Below are 20,715 nucleotides of genomic sequence, written 5' to 3'. Positions count from 1 at the left end.
AATCAACCTTTGCCCCTGAATTTCAGCTAAAACAATAATTACTCTTCCTAATTAATCTTTAATCTGTTTGAGACATTTTAATTGTAGATGCTTATTTACCAATATAATGACTCCCTTGCTCTTACTTGAGCCAATACTAAAAACCCATATCTTCCCTAATTTTTCCGCTTCCTGCGGAGAAAGGTGTGTTTCTTGAAGAAATACTATATCATATTTCTTTCATTTAAGAAAAGTAATCACCTTCTTTTTATTGGGTGCCCCAACCCATTCACATTCCATGTGGAGAGAGAGAGTACACTCATATTAACAACTGACACATTGATATAACAAAAATAAATAAATTGTGTGTCAAAAACAAAATTATACAGACCACATTCCCCATTAGTGAAACAATCAAACCCCGAACTTTCCCCCGAACAAAACAAACAAAAAAAGAAAAACGTGCACATTAACCCCGTGCATGAAAGCGCCAACCGGCGTCAATCCCTCTAAACTCAAAAGGTCCATGAACGCCCACGAGCCCCCACGACAACTTGGCCATCGGATTGCTCAATTTTGCCTCACAAATTTGTGAGGCAAAATTACATAACAGAAAATATTTTTTAAAATAACCCCCAGCCAAAAGGAAGAATGAACACAGAACATGTAGATTAATTCACAGAACTCTTTTAAAGGTGTGATCTTCCACAAAACAAATTTCAGCTGATATAAAACCGTTCAGTTTCACGGATAGACAAACGAATGTTCAGTGAGTCAGCTGTTATGAGTTCAGCGGATGACGTAATCATTCCAGTGTCCCGTAAACGGAACAAGCTCCAGCCGCTAGGCGGAGAAACAAAACCAACATCCCGGTTCCCCGGATGGGCAAGTCAATTCACTCGGAGGCCGCATAAAAGTATATACCATGACTTACTCAATCCGTCAACTTTATAAAAGACATCCTTTGTGTGAGCATGTAGATATTTTGCAGTCATCCGTAGTATCCACTCTCAAACTGGCCGGGAACTTCCATGCAAAAGTAATCTTCCGTCAATGCAAAAGCTTTTTTAAGGAAAGTGTTATTCACAAATCAAACTCCAGTTGCTAGGCGGAGCCAACGCAAAAAGAAACCAAAATGTCGCCCAGCTTCCTCAAGAGTAAGTACAGCGAGTCGACCCACTCACATGAGAAACATCCAATGGTTTACTCACCCATTGATTCAGTAAAATACATTGCCTGATTGGGACATGTAAATACTTTGCAACCGTCCTTTGTTTCTATTCTCAGTTTGGCCGGAAACATCAGAGCAAAAGTGATCTTTCGCTGATGTAAGAGTTTCTTGCATTCCCTGAACCGATCGCGTTTCTCTCTTGTCGAACTCGCAAAGTCCGGGAACAAGAAAATATTATGGTTCTTCCAAGAAAGCTTTCCTTTGCTCCTCGCCTGGCGCAACACGAGATCTTTATCGGATGACCTCAGAAATTTGGCCAGAATCGATCGGGCCTATTTCCCTCAGCAAATCTCCGAGCAGGGACTCTGTGAGCTCGCTCGATTTGCAGCTTGTGGCCTGTTATGTCAAGCAGACTCGGGAAGAGCTCGTCTAGGAATTTCACCATATTTCTGCCCTCCTCATGCTCTGGAAGTCCAACAATTCTGATGTTATTCCTGCGGCTTCTATTCTCAAGATCTTCAAGCTTTTCAAGAACACGTTCCAAATCAACTTTGGTCGCAGGCGGATTAGCGGATAATTCCCTCTCTGATGACTCCAAATAATCGATTCGTTTCTCAGCATCCGACACTCTTGTAACTAACTCAGAGAATTTTATTTCCATCGCTGTAATCGATCGACGTATTACAGCGAGATCCTCCAAGTCAGCAAGAACCTTCGTCATCATCACCGATATGTTGGACAACTGACGCTGGATCTCCTCTCCCGCCGCGCCATCCAAAACGAGTCCCCGGTCTGTAGGCCTGTCGGGACTTTCATCCTGAACACGTAAATGTCTTTTAATGTCTCCAGAGCCCGATGATTTTGACTTCTTTGCCATGTTTTACCTCAAAGAGCAAATGTGTAACTGGGTGTATCGAGTTTCACCAGATTATAACATAAGAATAATTAAAAATTTAGCAAAGTGCGCAGAGCTCGTTGTTCACACGTCTGCTTCTTGCATGGCGTCGCATGACCTCCTAAAATGAGTTTGAATGACTTCAACTAGGGCTGCCCCCTAATAGTCGATCAAACGTTAGTTGATGAGAAGAGTCTTGGTCGACCAAGTTTTGATTGGTCTGTTGGTCGCAGAAAAAAAAAACTCCACAGGAAACCGACGAACAATGGTATTACCCACTTATTGGATGCTAGGTTGTACTATGGGGTAATTTTCGTTAAGCAGGGTTAGGGTTAAGCCTACACCATAAAGCAAGACAGCTTGATTTCAAACTTTGAACTTTATTTTGTTTTTATTTTTAACAAAAAATTCAAATGAAACTGGAAAAAAATGAAGTACAATTAAAATGTGTGTTGTTCAACTTTTTGAAAGATGGCTTTACAACAGTTGTGAAGGGCAACATCTCTTTGGAAACTAACCTACTTCATCTGCATTCTCTACTGGTCGGGTATTTTGTTGTCCAGGAAAATACATCATGTGTGTGCATAAATTCATTTTGTTCCCTCCTTCACGAAATATATTGCAATATCCAATTACATTGGCAACACCCTGGCTGAGGGATCGGTGAATATTCTTGATTTAGTGATTTTTGCGTTGAAAATGAAATTATTTAAAAGGAAATATATTTCCTTAAGATATAAAGGAAAAACTTAAATCCAATACATTTCTAAATTTAAATTGCACTCCAAACGAAATGAAAAAGCAATTAAAATAATGAAGTGATTGGGAAAATTATATATCTATATACAAGTAACCACCTTTCCATTTACCGTCAGGCAAGTCTCCGTCTAAATATGCAGGTGTAAAATTACTTGTGCAAATGAAGACATAAAAGCAATTATAAATGTAAAAATAATGATGATAATAATAACTGAAATATAAATCATGGTTCGAGGTGAACGTGTTTTTGTATTATTTTATGTTTTAATCACAAATGTCTAGGCTGCAGAGTTGTGGTCACAATGAACTGCTCTGTGGAAATAAAGTGAACTGAACTCAAAGCACCTCCTGAGCTGAGATGTCTGAGGTAATTTGCAACACTTGTAGACGATACTGTTCTTGCAAAAAAAAAATTCAGAAGACAGAATCAAAGAAAGCGTGCGAACATTTTACATGCGCGTGTTCCACGAGACTGCACGCCTCCGTACAAACAGTGTGCCATACATGCGCATAGACGGCTTTTCTGTCATCTGTTCTTAATAATATAATAAAGTTTGTTTCTTCAAGCATGTGTCTGTGTGTCTGTCTACTAGGAGTGTAACGGTTCTCGGTAAAAAACTGAACCGTACGGTTCGGGAAGCTTTGGCACCGCGGTCGGTTCACCTCAAGTTTGATGACGCATCTGGAGCACAAGTTTTACAGTTACAACCTCCACTAATGCATCTGAATGGATTTGTAAATGGATACGCTCCACCTGTGTTTTTCACGTGGGTCAACTTGATGACATCACTGTTCTGCAAGCGTTGTGTGTAGTTGAAAATGGCACGTGGAGAAAACGAAATGTTGATAGAGAAGCCCCCTGTGTTTCTCCTTTATGGAAACTTTTTTTTTGCAGTCAATTACAACAGCGATTGTCAAAAGACGTTTACAAAACAGGCACTGTTTGCAGACATTGCTCGACACGAGTGCACGTGGCTGTAATCTATCGCGAGCGTCAATAATGCCCTTTGATTAATGGCATTAAGATGCCATTATAGTACTACACTGATACATGATTAATCTTTTACGCAGACATCACCCAGGGAAAGAGCCACAGGTGAGCTGAAACGGCACACACTCCCTTCCAGTGCTAATTCGGACAGACATGAAACAGTAACTTAAGTGTTTGGGGTGTTCATGTGGGATTTCCACATATGATTAAAATACTTGAGCAGCATTATCACAACATCCCTTTTCGTATGCATTTTAATAGCAAGGTTATTCCTTTTATAGTGATGTACAGCTTCCGAATATTGAATATATGTTGAGATTAATTTTAAGTGCACTTTGTTGATGCATGTAGCGTATTAGTGCAGGTATTAAGTTAAAATGTTGATTTAGTAATTAGAGTTTTTTTTTGTCACGGTCCCTGATGAAAATTAACCATGGTTTTACTATAGTAATATTGTAGTAACCATGACTGCTGTCACCATGGTTTTCTGAACAGAAATCATGGTTTTGATACAATTAACCATGGATTTATAACAGTAATACTGTTTCTATTGTAAGGCTGATGCCAAGATGTCTGATAGCCCAACACACATCAATTCATGGAATAACAAAGAACTTTCGACTTCAGACAACATCTGAACTCTCTTACAAAAGCTGCCTGAATATCACCACGTGTGATAAATTGCAAATCACCTTTGCATTGTTTTACAAAGCTGAAATCTTCACCTGAATATCATCACAGTGTGATAAATTGCAAATCACCTTGCTGCCCCCTCTTCTTTCTCTCCCCCTTCTCCCCTTCAACAGCTCAGGACCAGTACAGAGACACAAGATTTATATGTAAAAATATAACAAATACCATGAAAACACAGAATGCAACTGTAGGTGTTTGATATCATTTAAGAGGTCTCTGTGCGACTGGTATAATGGTCTCTTTCCCATGTTGGTAAAACTAATGGTGACAAAGTTATAAGGTCTTTGCCAAATACTGCATTATTCTGGAGGTCCATCCCCCTCCTTGACCTACAATTTAAATGATCTCCTGTATGTTAAATCCCAGGAAGTCAAGAACCCATTTGCCCCAAATTCTCATTGTTCAAAGGATAATACCATTTGGTACACAATGTTTATTCTGTCTGGGTATTTAAGGAAAGTTGGCAAGAAGCTCTGGGAATCTGTAAGCCAGATCTCCCATGCTTTGCTGTTGCATGTAGTTTTGTCAGGTATGTTTCTTTGATATGTTTATTTATTCTGATCATGTGTGAAATTGATTTTGTAACATAGGTTTTAAATCCTACCTGGCAAATAAATTATTTGATTTATTCTGAATTCCTCCAAAATAATTTACCACCGGCAGATTCGAGGGACGCCTTTTGTTACTGCTAACTTATGTCCAGGATAATGATCATTACTGGAGCTTATGAATAGGTAACCACGTAAGACTACCAGTCACTGCTTATCACCGTCTTAGCAAGTTGTATGAAATGTGACTAAATAAAACTATCATCTGGTTATGAGCAAACAGTAGGCGGCCGAACCAGATGATATTAGTAAACCCTGCAACCGCTGACTATGAAGGGGCTGGCGATTTAGTGTCTGTGAGATCTATGCAATTAATCGGCCGGCATATGACTCTAAGCGACAATCGGGACCCGAATGAAAAGATAATGAAAATTAAGATGATTCAGAGTAATCAATAATTTAAAAAGATACAATAAAAATAATGATCAGAAATTAATTAGAGCTGTAATCTAAATTAGAGGTCAGCTTAATTTGGAGTCAATTTAATATAAAATTGGAGTCAGATAAAATGAATAACGGAATCAATTTGTAAAGTGTAAATTAATAATAAGTGGATTTGGTTAAGCGCTCAGAAAAGACAGAACAACACAGAGACCTTCAAAGGGCCATTTATTGAAGTTCCACTCCGAACCGATAAGTGTGTGTCTTTTACACTATATAGTAACCATGATTTTACTATATATTGTAACCATGACAGTCACCATGTTTGTGTTGTGGTTACTATGATTTTACTATAAATGCCATGGTTAAACTATGGTTACTGTTGTAAAACAATGATTGTTATTTAAGGGTAAACCTGTTGAAGTGTTTACCAAATAGATTACTCTTTGGATTTGGCAGTAATATTTTTTTTCTGAAAGCAAATACAGAACCGTACTGAAACCGTGATACAAACCGAACCGTGAGAAATTCGAAGCGTTACATCCCTAGTGTCTACGGGCAAATTATTTGTAAAATTAATTTGATAATAATAATAGCTTAATAATAATAATAGTAATTTAATACATTAATGGGAAAACGAGCAAAATATCATCTTGACATCATCAAAGGCATTAGTTATTGGCAATCACTCTGACCATCATTGATCCCCAAAATCATCGTCTGTCGGCACAACCCTAATGTGCATTTCTCTATAATTCTTATTTATATTTTGAGATTTTCTCCCCAATTTGGCATGCCCAATTCCCAATGCGCTCTAGGTCCTTGTGGTGACATAGTGACTCAATCTGGGTGGTGGAGGATGAATCTCAGTTGCCTCCGTGTTTGAGACAGTCAATCCGCGCATCTTATCACGTGGCTTTTTGAGCACGTTACCACGTGACCCACCGAGAGCAAGAACCACGTTACAGTGACCACGAGGAGGTTAAACCAACGTGACTTTACCCACCCTGGCAACCGGGCTAATTGGTTGCTTAGGAAGCCAGACTGGAGTCTCTCAGCACGCCCTGAATTCGAACTTGCGACTCCAGGTGTGGTAGTCAGCGTCTTTACTTGCTGAGCTACCCTGGCCGCCTTCTCTCTATAAATTAACAAAATGTTCAGACAGTCTCCTTGCTGGTTTTTCAGACACATTCAGAATCATTACTGCTTTTGCCGGTGTCGCTGTGGCTCGCTTCGTGCATGCACTTAAAATTTATATTTTAAAGGCTCATTACAATTTAGTATTTCTCTGTAATGTACAGGTGCATCTCAATAAATTAGAATGTCGTGGAAAAGTTCATTTATTTCAGTAATTCAACTCAAATTGTGAAACTCGTGTATTAAATAAATTCAATGTACACAGAGTGAAGTAGTTTAAGTCTTTGGTTCTTTTAATTGTGATGATTTTGGCTCACATTTAACAAAAACCCACCAATTCACTATCTCAAAAAATTAGAATATGGTGACATGCCAATCAGCTAATCAACTCAAAACACCTGCAAAGGTTTCCTGAGCCTTCAAAATGGTCTCTCAGTTTGGTTCACTAGGCTACACAATCATGGGGAAGACTGCTGATCTGACAGTTGTCCAGAAGACAATCATTGACACCCTTCACAAGGAGGGTAAGCCACAAACATTCATTGCCAAAGAAGCTGGCTGTTCACAGAGTGCTGTATCCAAGCATGTTAACAGAAAGTTGAGTGGAAGGAAAAAGTGTGGAAGAAAAAGATGCACAACCAACCGAGAGAACCGCAGCCTTATGATTGTCCAGCAAAATCGATTCAAGAATTTGGGTGAACTTCACAAGGAATGGACTGAGGCTGGGGTCAAGGCCTCAAGAGCCACCACACACAGACATGTCAAGGAATTTGGCTACAGTATTCCTCTTGTTAAGCCACTCCTGAACCACAGACAACGTCAGAGGCGTCTTACCTGGGCTAAGGAGAAGAAGAACTGGACTGTTGCCCAGTGGTCCAAAGTCCTCTTTTCAGATGAGAGTAAGTTTTGTATTTCATTTGGAAACCAAGGTCCTAGAGTCTGGAGGAAGGGTGGAGAAGCTCATAGCCCAAGTTGCTTGAAGTCCAGTGTTAAGTTTCCACAGTCTGTGATGATTTGGGGTGCAATGTCATCTGCTGGTGTTGGTCCATTGTGTTTTTTGAAAAGCAAAGTCACTGCACCCGTTTACCAAGAAATTGTGGAGCACTTCATGCTTCCTTCTGCTGACCAGCTTTTTAAAGATGCTGATTTCATTTTCCAGCAGGATTTGGCACCTGCCCACACTGCCAAAAGCACCAAAAGTTGGTTAAATGACCATGGTGTTGGTGTGCTTGACTGGCCAGCAAACTCATCAGACCTGAACCCCATAGAGAATCTATGGGGTATTGTCAAGAGGAAAATGAGAAACAAGAGACCAAAAAATGCAGATGAGCTGAAGGCCACTGTCAAAGAAACCAGGGCTTCCATACCACCTCAGCAGTGCCACAAACTGATCACCTCCATGCCACGCCGAATTGAGGCAGTAATTAAGTGCACTTTGTTGATGCATGTAGCGTATTAGTGCAGGTATTAAGTTAAAATGTTGATTTAGTAATTAGAGTTTTTTTTTGTCACGGTCCCTGATGAAAATTAACCATGGTTTTACTATAGCAAAAGGAGCCCCTACCAAGTATTGAGTACATATACAGTAAATGAACATACTTTCCAGAAGGCCAACAATTCACTAAAAATGTTTTTTTTATTGGTCTTATGATGTATTCTAATTTTTTGAGATAGTGAATTGGTGGGTTTTTGTTAAATGTGAGCCAAAATCATCACAATTAAAAGAACCAAAGACTTAAACTACTTCAGTCTGTGTGCATTGAATTTATTTAATACACGAGTTTCACAATTTGAGTTGAATTACTGAAATAAATGAACTTTTCCACGACATTCTAATTTATTGAGATGCACCTGTAGAACAGTGTTAGCAACTCAAGCCATTTACTGATGCCCCCCATATTTATATATTAATATTTAAATAATTAAATTAATATCATAAACGTGCGACAACTAGTCGACTAATGTCATAAACTAACAACGACTAGTCGACTAGGAAAATCTTTGGTTAGGGGCAGCCCTAACTTCAACCTAAGTGTATGTAAACTTCTGACTTCAACTGTGTGTGTGTGTGTGTGTGTGTGTGTGTGTGTGTAAATAACTCAGCAAAAAAGAAACATCCCTTTTTCAGGACACTGTATTTTAAAGATAATTTTGTAAAAATCCAAATAGCTTTACAGATCTTTATTGTAAAGGGTTTAAACAATGTTTTCCATGCTTGTTCAATGAACCATAAACAATTAATGAACATCCACCTGTGGAATGGTCATTAAGACACTAACAGCTTATAGACGGTAGGCAATTAAGGTCACAGTTATAACAACTTAGGACACTAAAGAGACCTTTCTACTGACTCTGAAAAACACCAAAAGAAAGATGTCCAGGGTCCCTGCTCATCTGCGTTGGATGTGCCTTAGGCATGTTGCAAGGAGGCATGAGGACTGCAGATGTGTCCAGGGCAATAAATTGCAATGTCCATACTGTGAGAAGCCTAAGACAGCGCTACAGGGAGACAGGAAGGACAGTTGATTGTCCTTGCAGTGGTAGACCACGTGTAACAACACCTGCAAAGGATCGGTACATCCGAATATCACACCTGCAGGACAGGTACAGGATGGCAACAACAACTGCCGGAGTTACACCAGGAACACACAATCCCTCCATCAGTGCTCAGACTGTCTGCAATAGGCTGAGAGAGGCTGGACTGAGGTCTTGTAGGCCTGTTGTAAGGCAGGTCCTTACAAGACATCACCGGCAACAACGTCGCCTATGGGCACAAACCCACCTTCGCTGGACCAGACAGGACTGGCAAAAAGTGCTCTTCACTGACAAGTTGCGGTTTTGTCTCACCAGGGGTGATGGTCGGACTCCCGTTTATCGAAGCAATGAGCGTTACACCGAGGCCTGTACTCTGGAGTGGGATCGATTTGGAGGTGGAGGGTCCGTCATGGTCTGGGGCGGTGTGTCACCGCATCATCGGACTGAGCTTGTTGTCACTGCAGGCAATCTCATCACTGTGCGTTACAGGGAAGACATCCTCCTCCCTCATGTGGTACCCTTCCTGCAGGGTCATCCTGACATGACCCTCCAGCATGACAATGCTACCAGCCATACTGCTCGTTCTGTGTGTGATTTCCTGCGAGACAGGAATGTCAGTATTCTGCCATGTCTAGCGAAGAGCCCGGATCTCAATCCCATTGAGCACGTCTTGGATCTGTTGGATCGGAGGGTGAGGGCTAGGCCATTCCCCCCAGAAATGTCCAGGAACTTGCAAGTGCCTTGGTGGAAGAGTGGGGTAACATCTCACAGCAAGAACTGGAGGAGGAGGAGATGCACTGCAGTACTTAATGCCAGATACTGACTGTTACTTTTGATTTCAGCTGAGGACATTTGAGGTGTCTATTTCTCAAGCTAGAGACTCTGATGTACTTATCCTCTTGTTTATTTGTACATCTGGCCTTACACATCTCTTTCTGTCCTTGTTAGAGCCAGTTGTCCTTTGTCTTTGAAGACTGTAGTGTGCACCTTTGTATGAAATCTTCAGTTTTTTGGCAATTTCAAGCATTGTATAGCCTTTATTCCTCAAAACGATTGACTGGCGAGTGTCTAGAGAAAGCTGTTTCATTTTTGCTGTGTTTGACCTAATGTTGACCTTAAGACATGCCAGTCTGTTGCATACTGTGGCAAGTTAAAAACAAACACAAAGACAATGTTAAGCTTCATTTAACAAACCAAATAACTTTCAACTGTGTTTGATATAATGGCAAGTGATTTTCTAGTACCAAATTAGCAATTTAGCATGATTACTCAAGGATAAGGTGTTGGAGTGATGGCTGCTGGAAATGAGGCCTGTCTAGATTTGATCAAAAAATAACTTTTATTTATTTATTTTTTTTAAATAGTGATGGTGCTGTTTTTTTACATCAGTAATGTCCTGACTTTACTTTGTGATCAATTGAATGCCACTTTGGTGAATAAAATGCAAATCTTCTTCCGAAACAGTAATATTATTTCAAACCTGTGTGTGTGTGTGTGTAATCCATCACATTTAACTAAAGTTTGTGTACTGTATATTTATATATATTTTATTTTCTATATGTTTTTCACAACAGACATGCGGCTTTAGTGTCAAAATAGTTTTTTGGGTCATTGTAAGATACAGGACAGTATGCAGCACAAGATGCAAACCAATACAATAGCAGAATAAATAGTGTTACTGAAAACGGGGGTATTTTTAAGGTTCATGTCCACCTCAAAGATGTTTAGTTGATAATAATGTTTGTTAACTTTTCTTTAGTACTTAACCTCATCATACGTTGGTCATTGAAAACATAGAAATTTCAGGGAGTTATTGAAATTGTGGTTTCCAGGCCTGGAAAAGTCCTGGAAGTTTTCTTTTTTTTTTTTTTTTATTGCTCTTTGTGAGTGCGTTCTCCATAAAATGTTTTTAGAAACTTATATGTGGTAATCATAAACGACAGGAAGCGTCATTGAAATTCATTGGTTAGAAACCGTTGAATCCTGTGTTTTGTTTCTCAGATGTTCATTATGATCAAAACCCTAAAATCACCCCAATGATGTCAGCACTGCCGGTTTGGGAGTCATTGGAGGATCTTGTGTCTGATGCTTCTTTACATGCTAAGATCAGGACTCTATTGATTGTTCAGGTTGAGTATGATTGCAAATGAATGTTGTTTTGCAATGTAGAGTTTGCGTGAGTTGAAGTCATGACAGTGCAACTTGTTTTTTTGTTATTCATGGTGTTTTGTGTCCCAGTGTGTTGCTGTGTGTTTGAGGAATGGGAATTCACAGATGGCAAAGGATACCCTGCAATGGCTGGAGACAGAGACTCAGTTACCAGAGGTGCATATTCACCTGTTAGTCCAGAGTTATAGTTCACCCAGAAATTAAAATTATTTTATCATTTACTCACCCTCACCCTCAAAACCTGCATAACTTTATTACTGCTGTGGAATACAATATCAAATATTTTGTAGAATGTCCAAGCTGCTTTTTTCCCTAAAATTAAAGTTGATAGTTAACGCAGCTGTCAAGCTCCACAAAGAACATAAAAAGCACCGTGAAAGGAACTGATACGACTTTTGCACTGTATTCCAAAGTCTTCTTAAAGGGTAAGTTCACCCAAAAATTTAATAAATATTAAATAAAAATTGATCTTTTTCACACCTAAAGTGATGGTATAGCTTTAGAAGACATTAATTTAACCACTGGAGGCATTTGGATGACGTATATGCGATTTTTGGAGCTTCAACAGTCTGATCACCATCCACTTGCATTTTAAGGACCTACTGAGCTAAGATATTTTTCTATTTTTCTTCAAATGTGTTCTTCTGAAGAAAAAATGTCGTACATATTATGAGGGTGAGTAAATAATGAGAGAATTTAACATTTTGGGTGAACTATCCCTTTAAGCCAGCAATAGCTTTGTGTGAATAACAGGCAAAATTTTAAGTGGTAATTGTAATGAAAATCTTCCTTTTCTCCATTGTTTTTAAATCTCATTCCCCCTTGTGCATATTCAAACCTTGCACGGGTTTCATAAATAGAAAATCATATTGGTTTGGAATGACTTGAGGGTTAGTAATGGATGGCAGAATAGTAATTTTTGGGTGAAATTTTCATTTAGAACTTTGAAATATGATGCTGAAATGAACTGAAATTTCCTTGGTGTCTGTCTTAACAGAAGCTACAAGGAAAGTTAACCACCATTGTGAAAAAGAAGGATGCTTATGACCAACTCCTGATGAAATTTACCTACAGTCAGCTATTGGAAAGCATTGACATATTCCTCAACACATTTCTCCAGGACCGTTCTTCTGATTTCTTACTGGAAGTACGGGGCCTTTTTGTACTGCAGTGCATACCAGAATACTGCTCCTCCTTACAATGCATTCTATTTCTAATTTATTTACTACATCCTGTGGGAATGAGGTACTAATGGGCTTTATTGTCAGTGGTTTAAATGTGGTTTCCATACATATTGGGAATTTGCCTAATGATCTCTTAAAATTCTAGTGTTTTCCTGGGGGTATAGAGATGTAGCAATTAGTTCCACTCTCTATACTTAATAACCACCTAATAAAGATAGAGAAAAGCTGTTGAGTTCTTAAGAGCAGTTGATAGGGCTTTTGCTGTCAAAGAAAGGTATTATTTGTTGCTTACACAGTGAATATGCAGACATGTTGCCGCTAATACATTGTTGACTTTCACTATGATAGATGTCTTCTGCATCTCAAAGTGGTCATGACATGAGGAATCTAAATTTTCTTGATCTTTTGACATATGAGTTCATTGTACTGTCAAAAACATACTGTAAGTTTCAGAACTTCCTCACTGCAGTAAGAGAATTAGTTAAAATCAAGCTGCCAAAACGACTCGTTCTCTACTTCCTCTACATTGTGATGTCACACTGTGGAAGATGTTTGCATCTGACTGCCTTTACAACAACACATCAATGCCTATTTTACCTTTAATCAAGAGCCAATCATAACAATGGGTGTTTACTATCAAGTCTTAAAGGGTCAGAATGAGGATGGAAAATTATAATGTTTTACAAATATATGACTTTTTTTATTTATTTTTTTTATGCAAAGAAATCTTTACTAATATTGTAAGTGAACCTCAAGGAACATATTAAAATAATAAAAAAAAGACATGTCATGACCCCTTTAAAGGAATATTTCACCCAAAAATGAAAATTCATCATTTTCTCACCCTCATGCCATCTCACATGTGTTTGAATTTTCTTTCTTCTACTGAACACAAAGTTTTTAAAAGAATATTTCAGCTCTGTAGGTCCAAATAATTCAATTGAATGATGACCAAATCTTTGATGCTCCAAACATCACAAAGGCAGCATAAAAATAAGCCAGTAAGTCTTCGGTGGTTTAATCCATGTCTTCTGAAGCAATCCAATCAGTTTTGGGTGAGAACAGACCATAATATAACCCTCTTTTTTTCACTGTATGTCTTGACATCAGCAGACTCCTTCGCAATTATTATATCAAGCTCGATTACACTTTCTACCACCATCTAGCACTCTGCGCATGCGTCAAGCACAAGGAAGTGTAATCGAGCTTGAAATCATGATCGCAATGGCATAGATTTACAGTGAAAAGGAGTTACATTTTGGTCTTTTCTCAGCCATAACCGATTGGATCGTTGGAGTCACCATTCACTTGCATTATATGGACCTACAGAGCTGAGACATTCTTCTAAAAATCTTTTTTGTGTGTGTGTTCTGCACAAGAAAGAAAGTCAAACACATCTGGGATGACATGAGGGTGAGTAAATGATGAGAGAATTTTCATTTTTTGCTGAACTGTTCCTTTAATGCCTGAAATGTATCACATGATTTCACGATTTTTAGGAATTAGTTTTTGGGTTTTAGGCAGCATCAAAAGTGGTCCAAGCACGTCATGAGAAATCGGAGAAAACCTCCTCTGAACAGGACAGTGATGTGAAGGCATCATCCAGCCCAGAGTCCAACGACCCAAAAGAGTAAAATCATCTCTCACTTACAATGTTCTAAGCGACCGTTGCTTGTACTTGGTTTTTCAAATTCATTTTTTATGACTGACTCTCCACAAGTGATGAAATCGTACGTGTTTGTTCAAGCAGTGTCGTCAATGTCCAGTATATTTACAATAGCTCCGTTCAAAAGTAAATTACAGGAAAATCGTTGGGTTGCCTTTACTGGTAAATGTACCACATGTGCTGTTCACACATATCATCAATATGGATATTTATAGGTAATGATACAACTTCTCATTAAGGGAAGTTGCCAGAGCAAAATGTAGCAGTATTTTCAAAAAGGTTGTGTTCACGCATGATTTCTTACCTTAAAAAAAAAAATGCAGTACATTTTCTGGAAAAGGTCGTATGTGTGAAAGGGGCTATTGTCACCATAATAATGATTTAAGCATTAATTAATTCCAGATTGGGCAGAAAATGTTAATGTATTTGGTCTTATTTATTTTTTTGGCATGGTGGTGATTCCATATAGGAATGAGGAACAGGTGGATCCACTTGTGCCAAATATCAGGTGAGGGTCTTTTAGGTTATTTCCACACACAGGATTTCAGAGATCAATATTCACTGGAGTGATTGAGCACCTTAGTCCATATTCACCATAATGACCCAGAAATGATCATCAATAAGATAATTCTGAAATTTAAATATTTTCATTTCCTCAACATCTTTCATATTGTTTTGACATAATTGCTTTTTATACTGAAATCACTGAAAGCAAATAAAAGGAATGTTCTTGGTTCAATACAAATTGAGCTCGGTCTACAACATTTGTGGCATGATGGTGATTATTACCACAGAAAATGATTTTGTTTCTGTTAAAACAAGTGCATTGTAAGTGCCTTCAGTAGGGTTCTTAATGAGAGAAGACAGAGCATGGCAATAAACATTAAAAACCACAAAAGTATGACCAGTTTAAATGTTAGCAAGAGACTAATGTGTTTTCCATGGTAATCGACATCCTCAAATACTGCTGATGGAGCTCAACATGTATTGAACCTGGAACATTTCTCAATTGAGGAAAAAAAAAAACTAAATTGAAGATACTGTGTCTACTGTCTCACAGACCCAAAAAGAAACTTTTCTCAAAACAAAGTCACGAGCTGTGGAAACCAGAAACCGTGAAGAAAAAGCAAACCAAGCTCAGGAGAACCTCCATTTGTAGTAAGTTCTCATATGGGTGGAATTAAGTATGTTGTAAACAACTCTATGAATGCCTACAGTTTCTTATTCCAATTATGAGTCTATAAACATTTATTGTTTTTTATTCAACACAGGGGTTTCCAGGAGGAGTAATGCCGCTTCAGTATTACAAAGCGATATCAGTGCAACAACGCGAACCAGGAGGGTGAGTTACTCTGAAGCCAGACATCACAAATCCTGCTCATAATGGGTTGTGTAATCATTTGAACTTATAAACAGCATCCATGATTTTCCCCTCTCAGATGTGGACTTACAAAGAAGATATGGGGCTTAAAGCAGGTGTGAGGAAGCACGGGGAGGGGAAGTGGGCCATGATCCTGAATGAGTTTGAGTTTGAGAACCGGACCAGTGTCATGCTCAAAGACAGGTGGAGAACCCTGAAGAAACTGGAAAAGGTCTGAGGTGTTGTTGGCCACAGTTTAAATACTTCAAGACCTGTAGAATTTATTGCTTTGAAGTTGTCATAATCTGCCAGGTGTCAATACTTGTATAGTAGTTGGAATGGAAGATTGTATATTCCTCAATCTGAGGGCAGTTGTTTTATGTACAGTGACAGAATTTATTTACTTTTGTGATTTAATATTTCACACATAGACACTTCACATGGACAAAGCTCTTTGCTAAGTGCTGTTATAGATTTCCTTGCAGTTACTCTTCATATAAGTGACATTTCATTCTGAGACTAATTTTAAAATAAATTTAGTCTATAGAATGGTGAAATTTTTGGCAAACATATTTTTTCAAAATTGGGCAAAAGTATTGTATAATAACTTCAAAAACTGTATGCAGCTTGATTTTACAGTTGAGCTTTGTTACACATTTGTCCAGTAGAGGGCGAAAATGAGCTCATGTTTGCTTTTAATTCAGCTCATGGAGATCCCTCTGAATTTTGTTTTATTTTATTATTATTTTTTGAAGAAGCGACTTTAAAAAGGGAAAATATTTTTTAATAAATTATGTAAAAATATGCAAAAGTGTGATGTAGTTTTTTTTTTTTTTTTTACATGTAATAGGGCATGTCGTTCTTTTGTGGACTACTTAAGTGGAGTTCAGTACTAAAAGTCACCTTAGGTGTGTTTAAATGAAAATGAAGCTGTGCACTTGTGGGCAGGAGCAGTGCTCCAGTCTTTGTACTTTCCTCCATGTTCCTCTGCAGTGAGGACTTCCCACCGCCTGCCAGTGTAGAAGCTCATCCCTGCTGAGACAAGAAGAGTCTCTACAGCATTAGTTGACAACTACAAAACATTTTACATATAGGGGAGAATGGGGTAAGCTGTGCCACAATTTATGAGATAATAACAGATAGAGGTAAAATCAAATGAAATTAGAAACATCAGCAACTTATAGGTATAGTTTACTCAAAAATGATAAGTTTCTCATTTAGTAACCCTTATGTACTCTAATCTCAAACTCATATGACTTTCTGTGAATGGCGACCCAAATTTTAAAGTTCTAAAAAGGACATAAAAGTAATCCATAAGACTCCAGTGGTTTAATCCATGTCTTCTGAAGCGAAACGACAGGTTTTGGGTGAGAACAGACTACTTTATTGTACATCTTGACATCAGCCGTCTCCTTGGTGATTATGATTTCAAGCTCAATTACACTTCCTGTAAATATGGATTGGTGCGGGATGGAAAAAACAGTTCCACGCAGACCTCTAGATTACATTTCCTAGTGCTTGACATGTGTAGAGCACTAGATGGGGCTAGGAAGTGTAATTGAGCTAAAAAGATATACAGTGAAAAAGGAGTAACATTTTGGTCTGTTCTCACCCAAAAGCGATCATATCGCTTCAGAAGACATGGATTAAACCACTGGAGTCTTATGGATTACCTTTATGTCCTTTTTGGTGCTGGAAAATTTGCTCTCCATTCACTTGCATTGTATTGATAAACAGACATCATACCTCCATTATAATATCTTCGTTTGTGTTTCACAGAAGAAAGAAAATCCTAAGAGTTTAAGTTAACATAAGAGAGTAAATGAGAGAATTATTATTTTTGGGTGAACTGTTCCTTTAAGTTAATAGAAATATGAACTATGGAAGACAAAAAATAGGTGGGCCAGTACCTTAGAGGTAAGCTGGATTAAGAATGCATAAACAATTTACCCTTAAAATAACAATATGAACATATTTTAAATATATATATATATATATTTGCTCCATTCCAAAGTCCTATTTTGCTGCACATTATTAACATTTTCATAAACCAGCAAGGAAAAGGTGTGTTGAGTAAATTAATGCAGTGAATCAATTTGTCAGCGTTTTATAATAGTATTTCATATATATGGATGCTCAGCTCACCATCACTGTTAGTTGAGCCACTGGCACAGCTTACCCCACAGATACTTTTTTGGAAGATTATTGCTTTCTATAGTTCATCCCTAGGCTCTAGACAAATAACATGGTTTTAAACATTGGCAATTCAACAGTTTTTAGCATAACTTATCTTCTCTTATGTGCATCTCTCATCTCCTCTTCCAAATATATAAAACAATTATGCAGTTTGATTAGACTGATTAAAGTACATTAAATTGGAGACACATCTTACCCCACTCTCCCCTATACCTAAACTAGTACACTGTTAAGACCTAAAGCACTTACAGAAAACCTTAAGGTCAAAGGTCATTGAAATATGAATATGCACTATGGTGCAGAGTCTAGAACTTTTTTTTTTTTTTTTTTTTTTTTGCATGGCCTAAATGTTTCATGATTGTTGTGTTGGCATGAAAACAAACCTTGACCTCAAAGCACAATGTGGTTTTGTTGCTACATCAGAAAGAAGAAGTGCTCTTAACAACACTGTGGCCCAGTGGGTACACTACCTCTCAGCTAGGTTACCATCTCCTTGGCAACTCCGGCTGTAATTGCTCATGGCAGGAGATTGACAGGCCACGCAGACAGTATAGCCTTCCCGCAAGTACTGCATCCAGCGAGTAAAGGGCCGATTCTCCACCATGCACTGTTGTGTCAGAGACTCCATCTTGAACTCCATACAGAATCTGTGGAGAAAGAAATATGGATTGAACTGGTTTGTTTTCCTAATAAGTAGTTTTGATTAAATTCAATAGCTGCTTTTATGTTTTTAGAAATGATTTGTTATTTTTGTGCATGCCATTATCATGCATAAAGGGTTGTTTCGCAAGGAAGGTCAAAATGACACTTTTGGCCCTGAAAGTGTTTAACTAGAAACATTATCTGTAATTAAAATGGCTTAGGATATTGTCAGAAACTGTTTCTGATGCTTCAAGAGAAGAACTGTTTGTTGAATTGAATAAACTGGCTTCTCATCACAAATTCTCATTATGGACAGTGTCTTTGTGTTTGTTTAATCTACGGTAAGACATACCCAGCATCCAGCGGGGTCCCATACAAATCATGTACTCTGCCTTTGCTGTACTCCATTGTGGTTATAAATGCTGCTCCTGGAAGTAATCCAACACAGTCCCTATTTAGTCTCCACCTGTAAACAGCTAAATGGTCAACTTTAGACCTAGGTTGAACAGTCAATGGATTTCTGATTGAAATACTTGCTTTTTCAACCAGGAATGTTACAAAGCACTGCCAAATGTGTGCAAGTCGGCAGGAAATTTGAAAAGAAATGCTGGCACCATCCCAAGAACTTTACAAGCTTGTAGAAAACATGGGAAACTATTGATGTCCAAAACTTCAAGGTTTAAGGGTTATTTCACTTTATTAAACATTTATTTAAAGTAACTAAACACCATTTTCTGTGTAGACCCACAATCAAGAGACCAAGACCATGTTGAGATTAATGTTGTATTGCACGCTTACCTTGCGTCTGAGCACAAAACTGCCCGTTGTGGTTCTGATACTCCATGCAGCCTGCCTGTTCCTCCAGCCTCGGACAGACCTGAATGCTGTTTCTGGGCCCTCTCTCAATGCTCCGTCTCCGGACGCGGAATGAGGGCTGGCAGAGCTGGGCACACCCGCTCCAGTGACTCCAATCGCTCACTACACATGGCTGGGCTAAAAACACACCCAATGAGTGAGAACAGGGACCAAGATAACCATGTTTGAGACAATAAATGGCTGGAAGAAAGTGAAGTTTCTTCTTTTTATTTAACTACTTTGAATGATGTGATGACATTTAGACAAGTTCAGGAGTGCGTTAATTGTCCAATGTTGTTACTCTATCCTAAAATATTAATCACTCAACATGCCCTGGAAAATCCATTTGGGAAATGTTATGTAATTACACTTAACCACAAGCATGTTATACACTTTTTGTGTAATTCAACTATAAATGCATGCAAATATAGGCCTACACACGAAACTTCTAATTTAATATGCAAGACGTTACTATATATACTAAGATTGTATACCATATTTTTGTACTCTATAGCAATAAATGATTGTCATTGCAAAAAAATTCAAATCCTCCTTTTATGCAGTATCTTGTTTTTTTATTTTTTTTTATAGTAAAATATCTAATAGTTTTTACGTTTATTTTTGTAACTTTTACAAAAGTTTCGAGAACAAATACACAATAAATAACTTAAAGATCACCATAAATAGTACCTTATACATCACATACTGTACATTTTTTAAATATCTCATATTTAAAAATGTTTTAACATATCTCAACAAAATTTCCATGAAAGACTTTTCTGAGAATGCATCTTAAAAATCTAAGTGAATTTTGTTTAAATTTCACTAAATTTAGTATTGTTGCTTATTTTTAACAGCCAGATTGCATTGTGCTTGTGACAGTTCTCTCACTTCAGCAATGATGTTGCAAATATTACCTCTTACCTGGGCACTCTACTGGGTAGTCAAAGCAACAGTCTTTAGTCTTTACACACCTCTCATCACAATAACACATCCCATAGACATGGTCCATCCTCCAGTCTGTGGTAAAACAGGTGAGATCTGTCCCTTGGCAGCACCTTCCTGAACATCCCCCTTCAGTATAGCGGTATTTCCCAAACAGAACGGTCACAAACAGCAAGACATTCTGCTCCACTGACAACAACCCCATGATGCCCCAAAAATCAGCAGTGTAGAAACAGTGACCTCAGACTGTGTTCTCCCACTAATCTTCTGTAAAATGAAAAAGACAACGCAGTGTCTGGTTCCTCTTACACCCAGTGCCACGTAGGAAATGAAAGGATCTAGGAGTCACAGGTAGTTCACAGGCGAGATGATCCCTGCTGGTGGAATCCTTGTGACCTGGAATTCCTGCAGCCACACACCGCCTCTGTTTGCACAGAGAAACAGATTTACCGAGTGCTCTGGCTGAAGAAAGGAGCTATTCTGTGGCAATCACAGCAGAGGAATTTAATGTCCTAGCCAGATCTGTCTGTAAAACTCACCTAGAGTGTC

The 20,715-nt window shown here is 38.3% G+C and overlaps 2 protein-coding genes across 3 annotated transcripts in view; one reads left to right on the top strand and one right to left on the bottom strand.

The window, feature by feature from the left end:
* The window catches only part of LOC127434314 (telomeric repeat-binding factor 1-like), a 27,674-nt gene extending 11,360 nt beyond the window's left edge, over positions 1–16,314 (top strand). The window contains exons 3-10 of the mRNA XM_051686961.1: positions 11,151–11,278; positions 11,388–11,474; positions 12,316–12,465; positions 14,023–14,132; positions 14,638–14,676; positions 15,229–15,326; positions 15,440–15,510; positions 15,608–16,314. Of these exons, the coding sequence (XP_051542921.1) occupies positions 11,151–11,278; positions 11,388–11,474; positions 12,316–12,465; positions 14,023–14,132; positions 14,638–14,676; positions 15,229–15,326; positions 15,440–15,510; positions 15,608–15,766 (842 nt within the window). The 3' untranslated portion in view covers positions 15,767–16,314. The remainder of the gene's footprint in view (positions 1–11,150; positions 11,279–11,387; positions 11,475–12,315; positions 12,466–14,022; positions 14,133–14,637; positions 14,677–15,228; positions 15,327–15,439; positions 15,511–15,607) is intronic.
* LOC127434325 (somatomedin-B and thrombospondin type-1 domain-containing protein-like) lies at positions 10,178–20,715 on the bottom strand. 2 transcript variants are annotated; one of them, XM_051686982.1, is made up of 6 exons: positions 20,146–20,715; positions 19,165–19,359; positions 18,719–18,794; positions 18,195–18,371; positions 16,432–16,563; positions 10,178–10,289 (listed from the first exon to the last, which is right to left on the bottom strand). In XM_051686982.1, exons 1-5 carry the CDS (start codon positions 20,369–20,371, stop codon positions 16,443–16,445), a joined length of 795 nt encoding a protein of 264 aa, XP_051542942.1. In that variant the 5' UTR covers positions 20,372–20,715; the 3' UTR covers positions 10,178–10,289; positions 16,432–16,442. The 2 variants fall into 2 exon arrangements, with proteins under 2 accessions (XP_051542942.1, XP_051542943.1); XM_051686983.1 differs by lacking the exon at positions 10,178–10,289 and having other exon boundaries at positions 16,435–16,560.

Source organism: Myxocyprinus asiaticus, chromosome 44 (assembly GCF_019703515.2).
Source record: "Myxocyprinus asiaticus isolate MX2 ecotype Aquarium Trade chromosome 44, UBuf_Myxa_2, whole genome shotgun sequence".
NCBI classification, from domain to species: Eukaryota; Metazoa; Chordata; class Actinopteri; order Cypriniformes; family Catostomidae; genus Myxocyprinus; species Myxocyprinus asiaticus.
The sequence above is the reverse complement of the archived record's forward strand: the minus strand, read 5'-3'. Positions and strand labels throughout refer to the sequence as shown.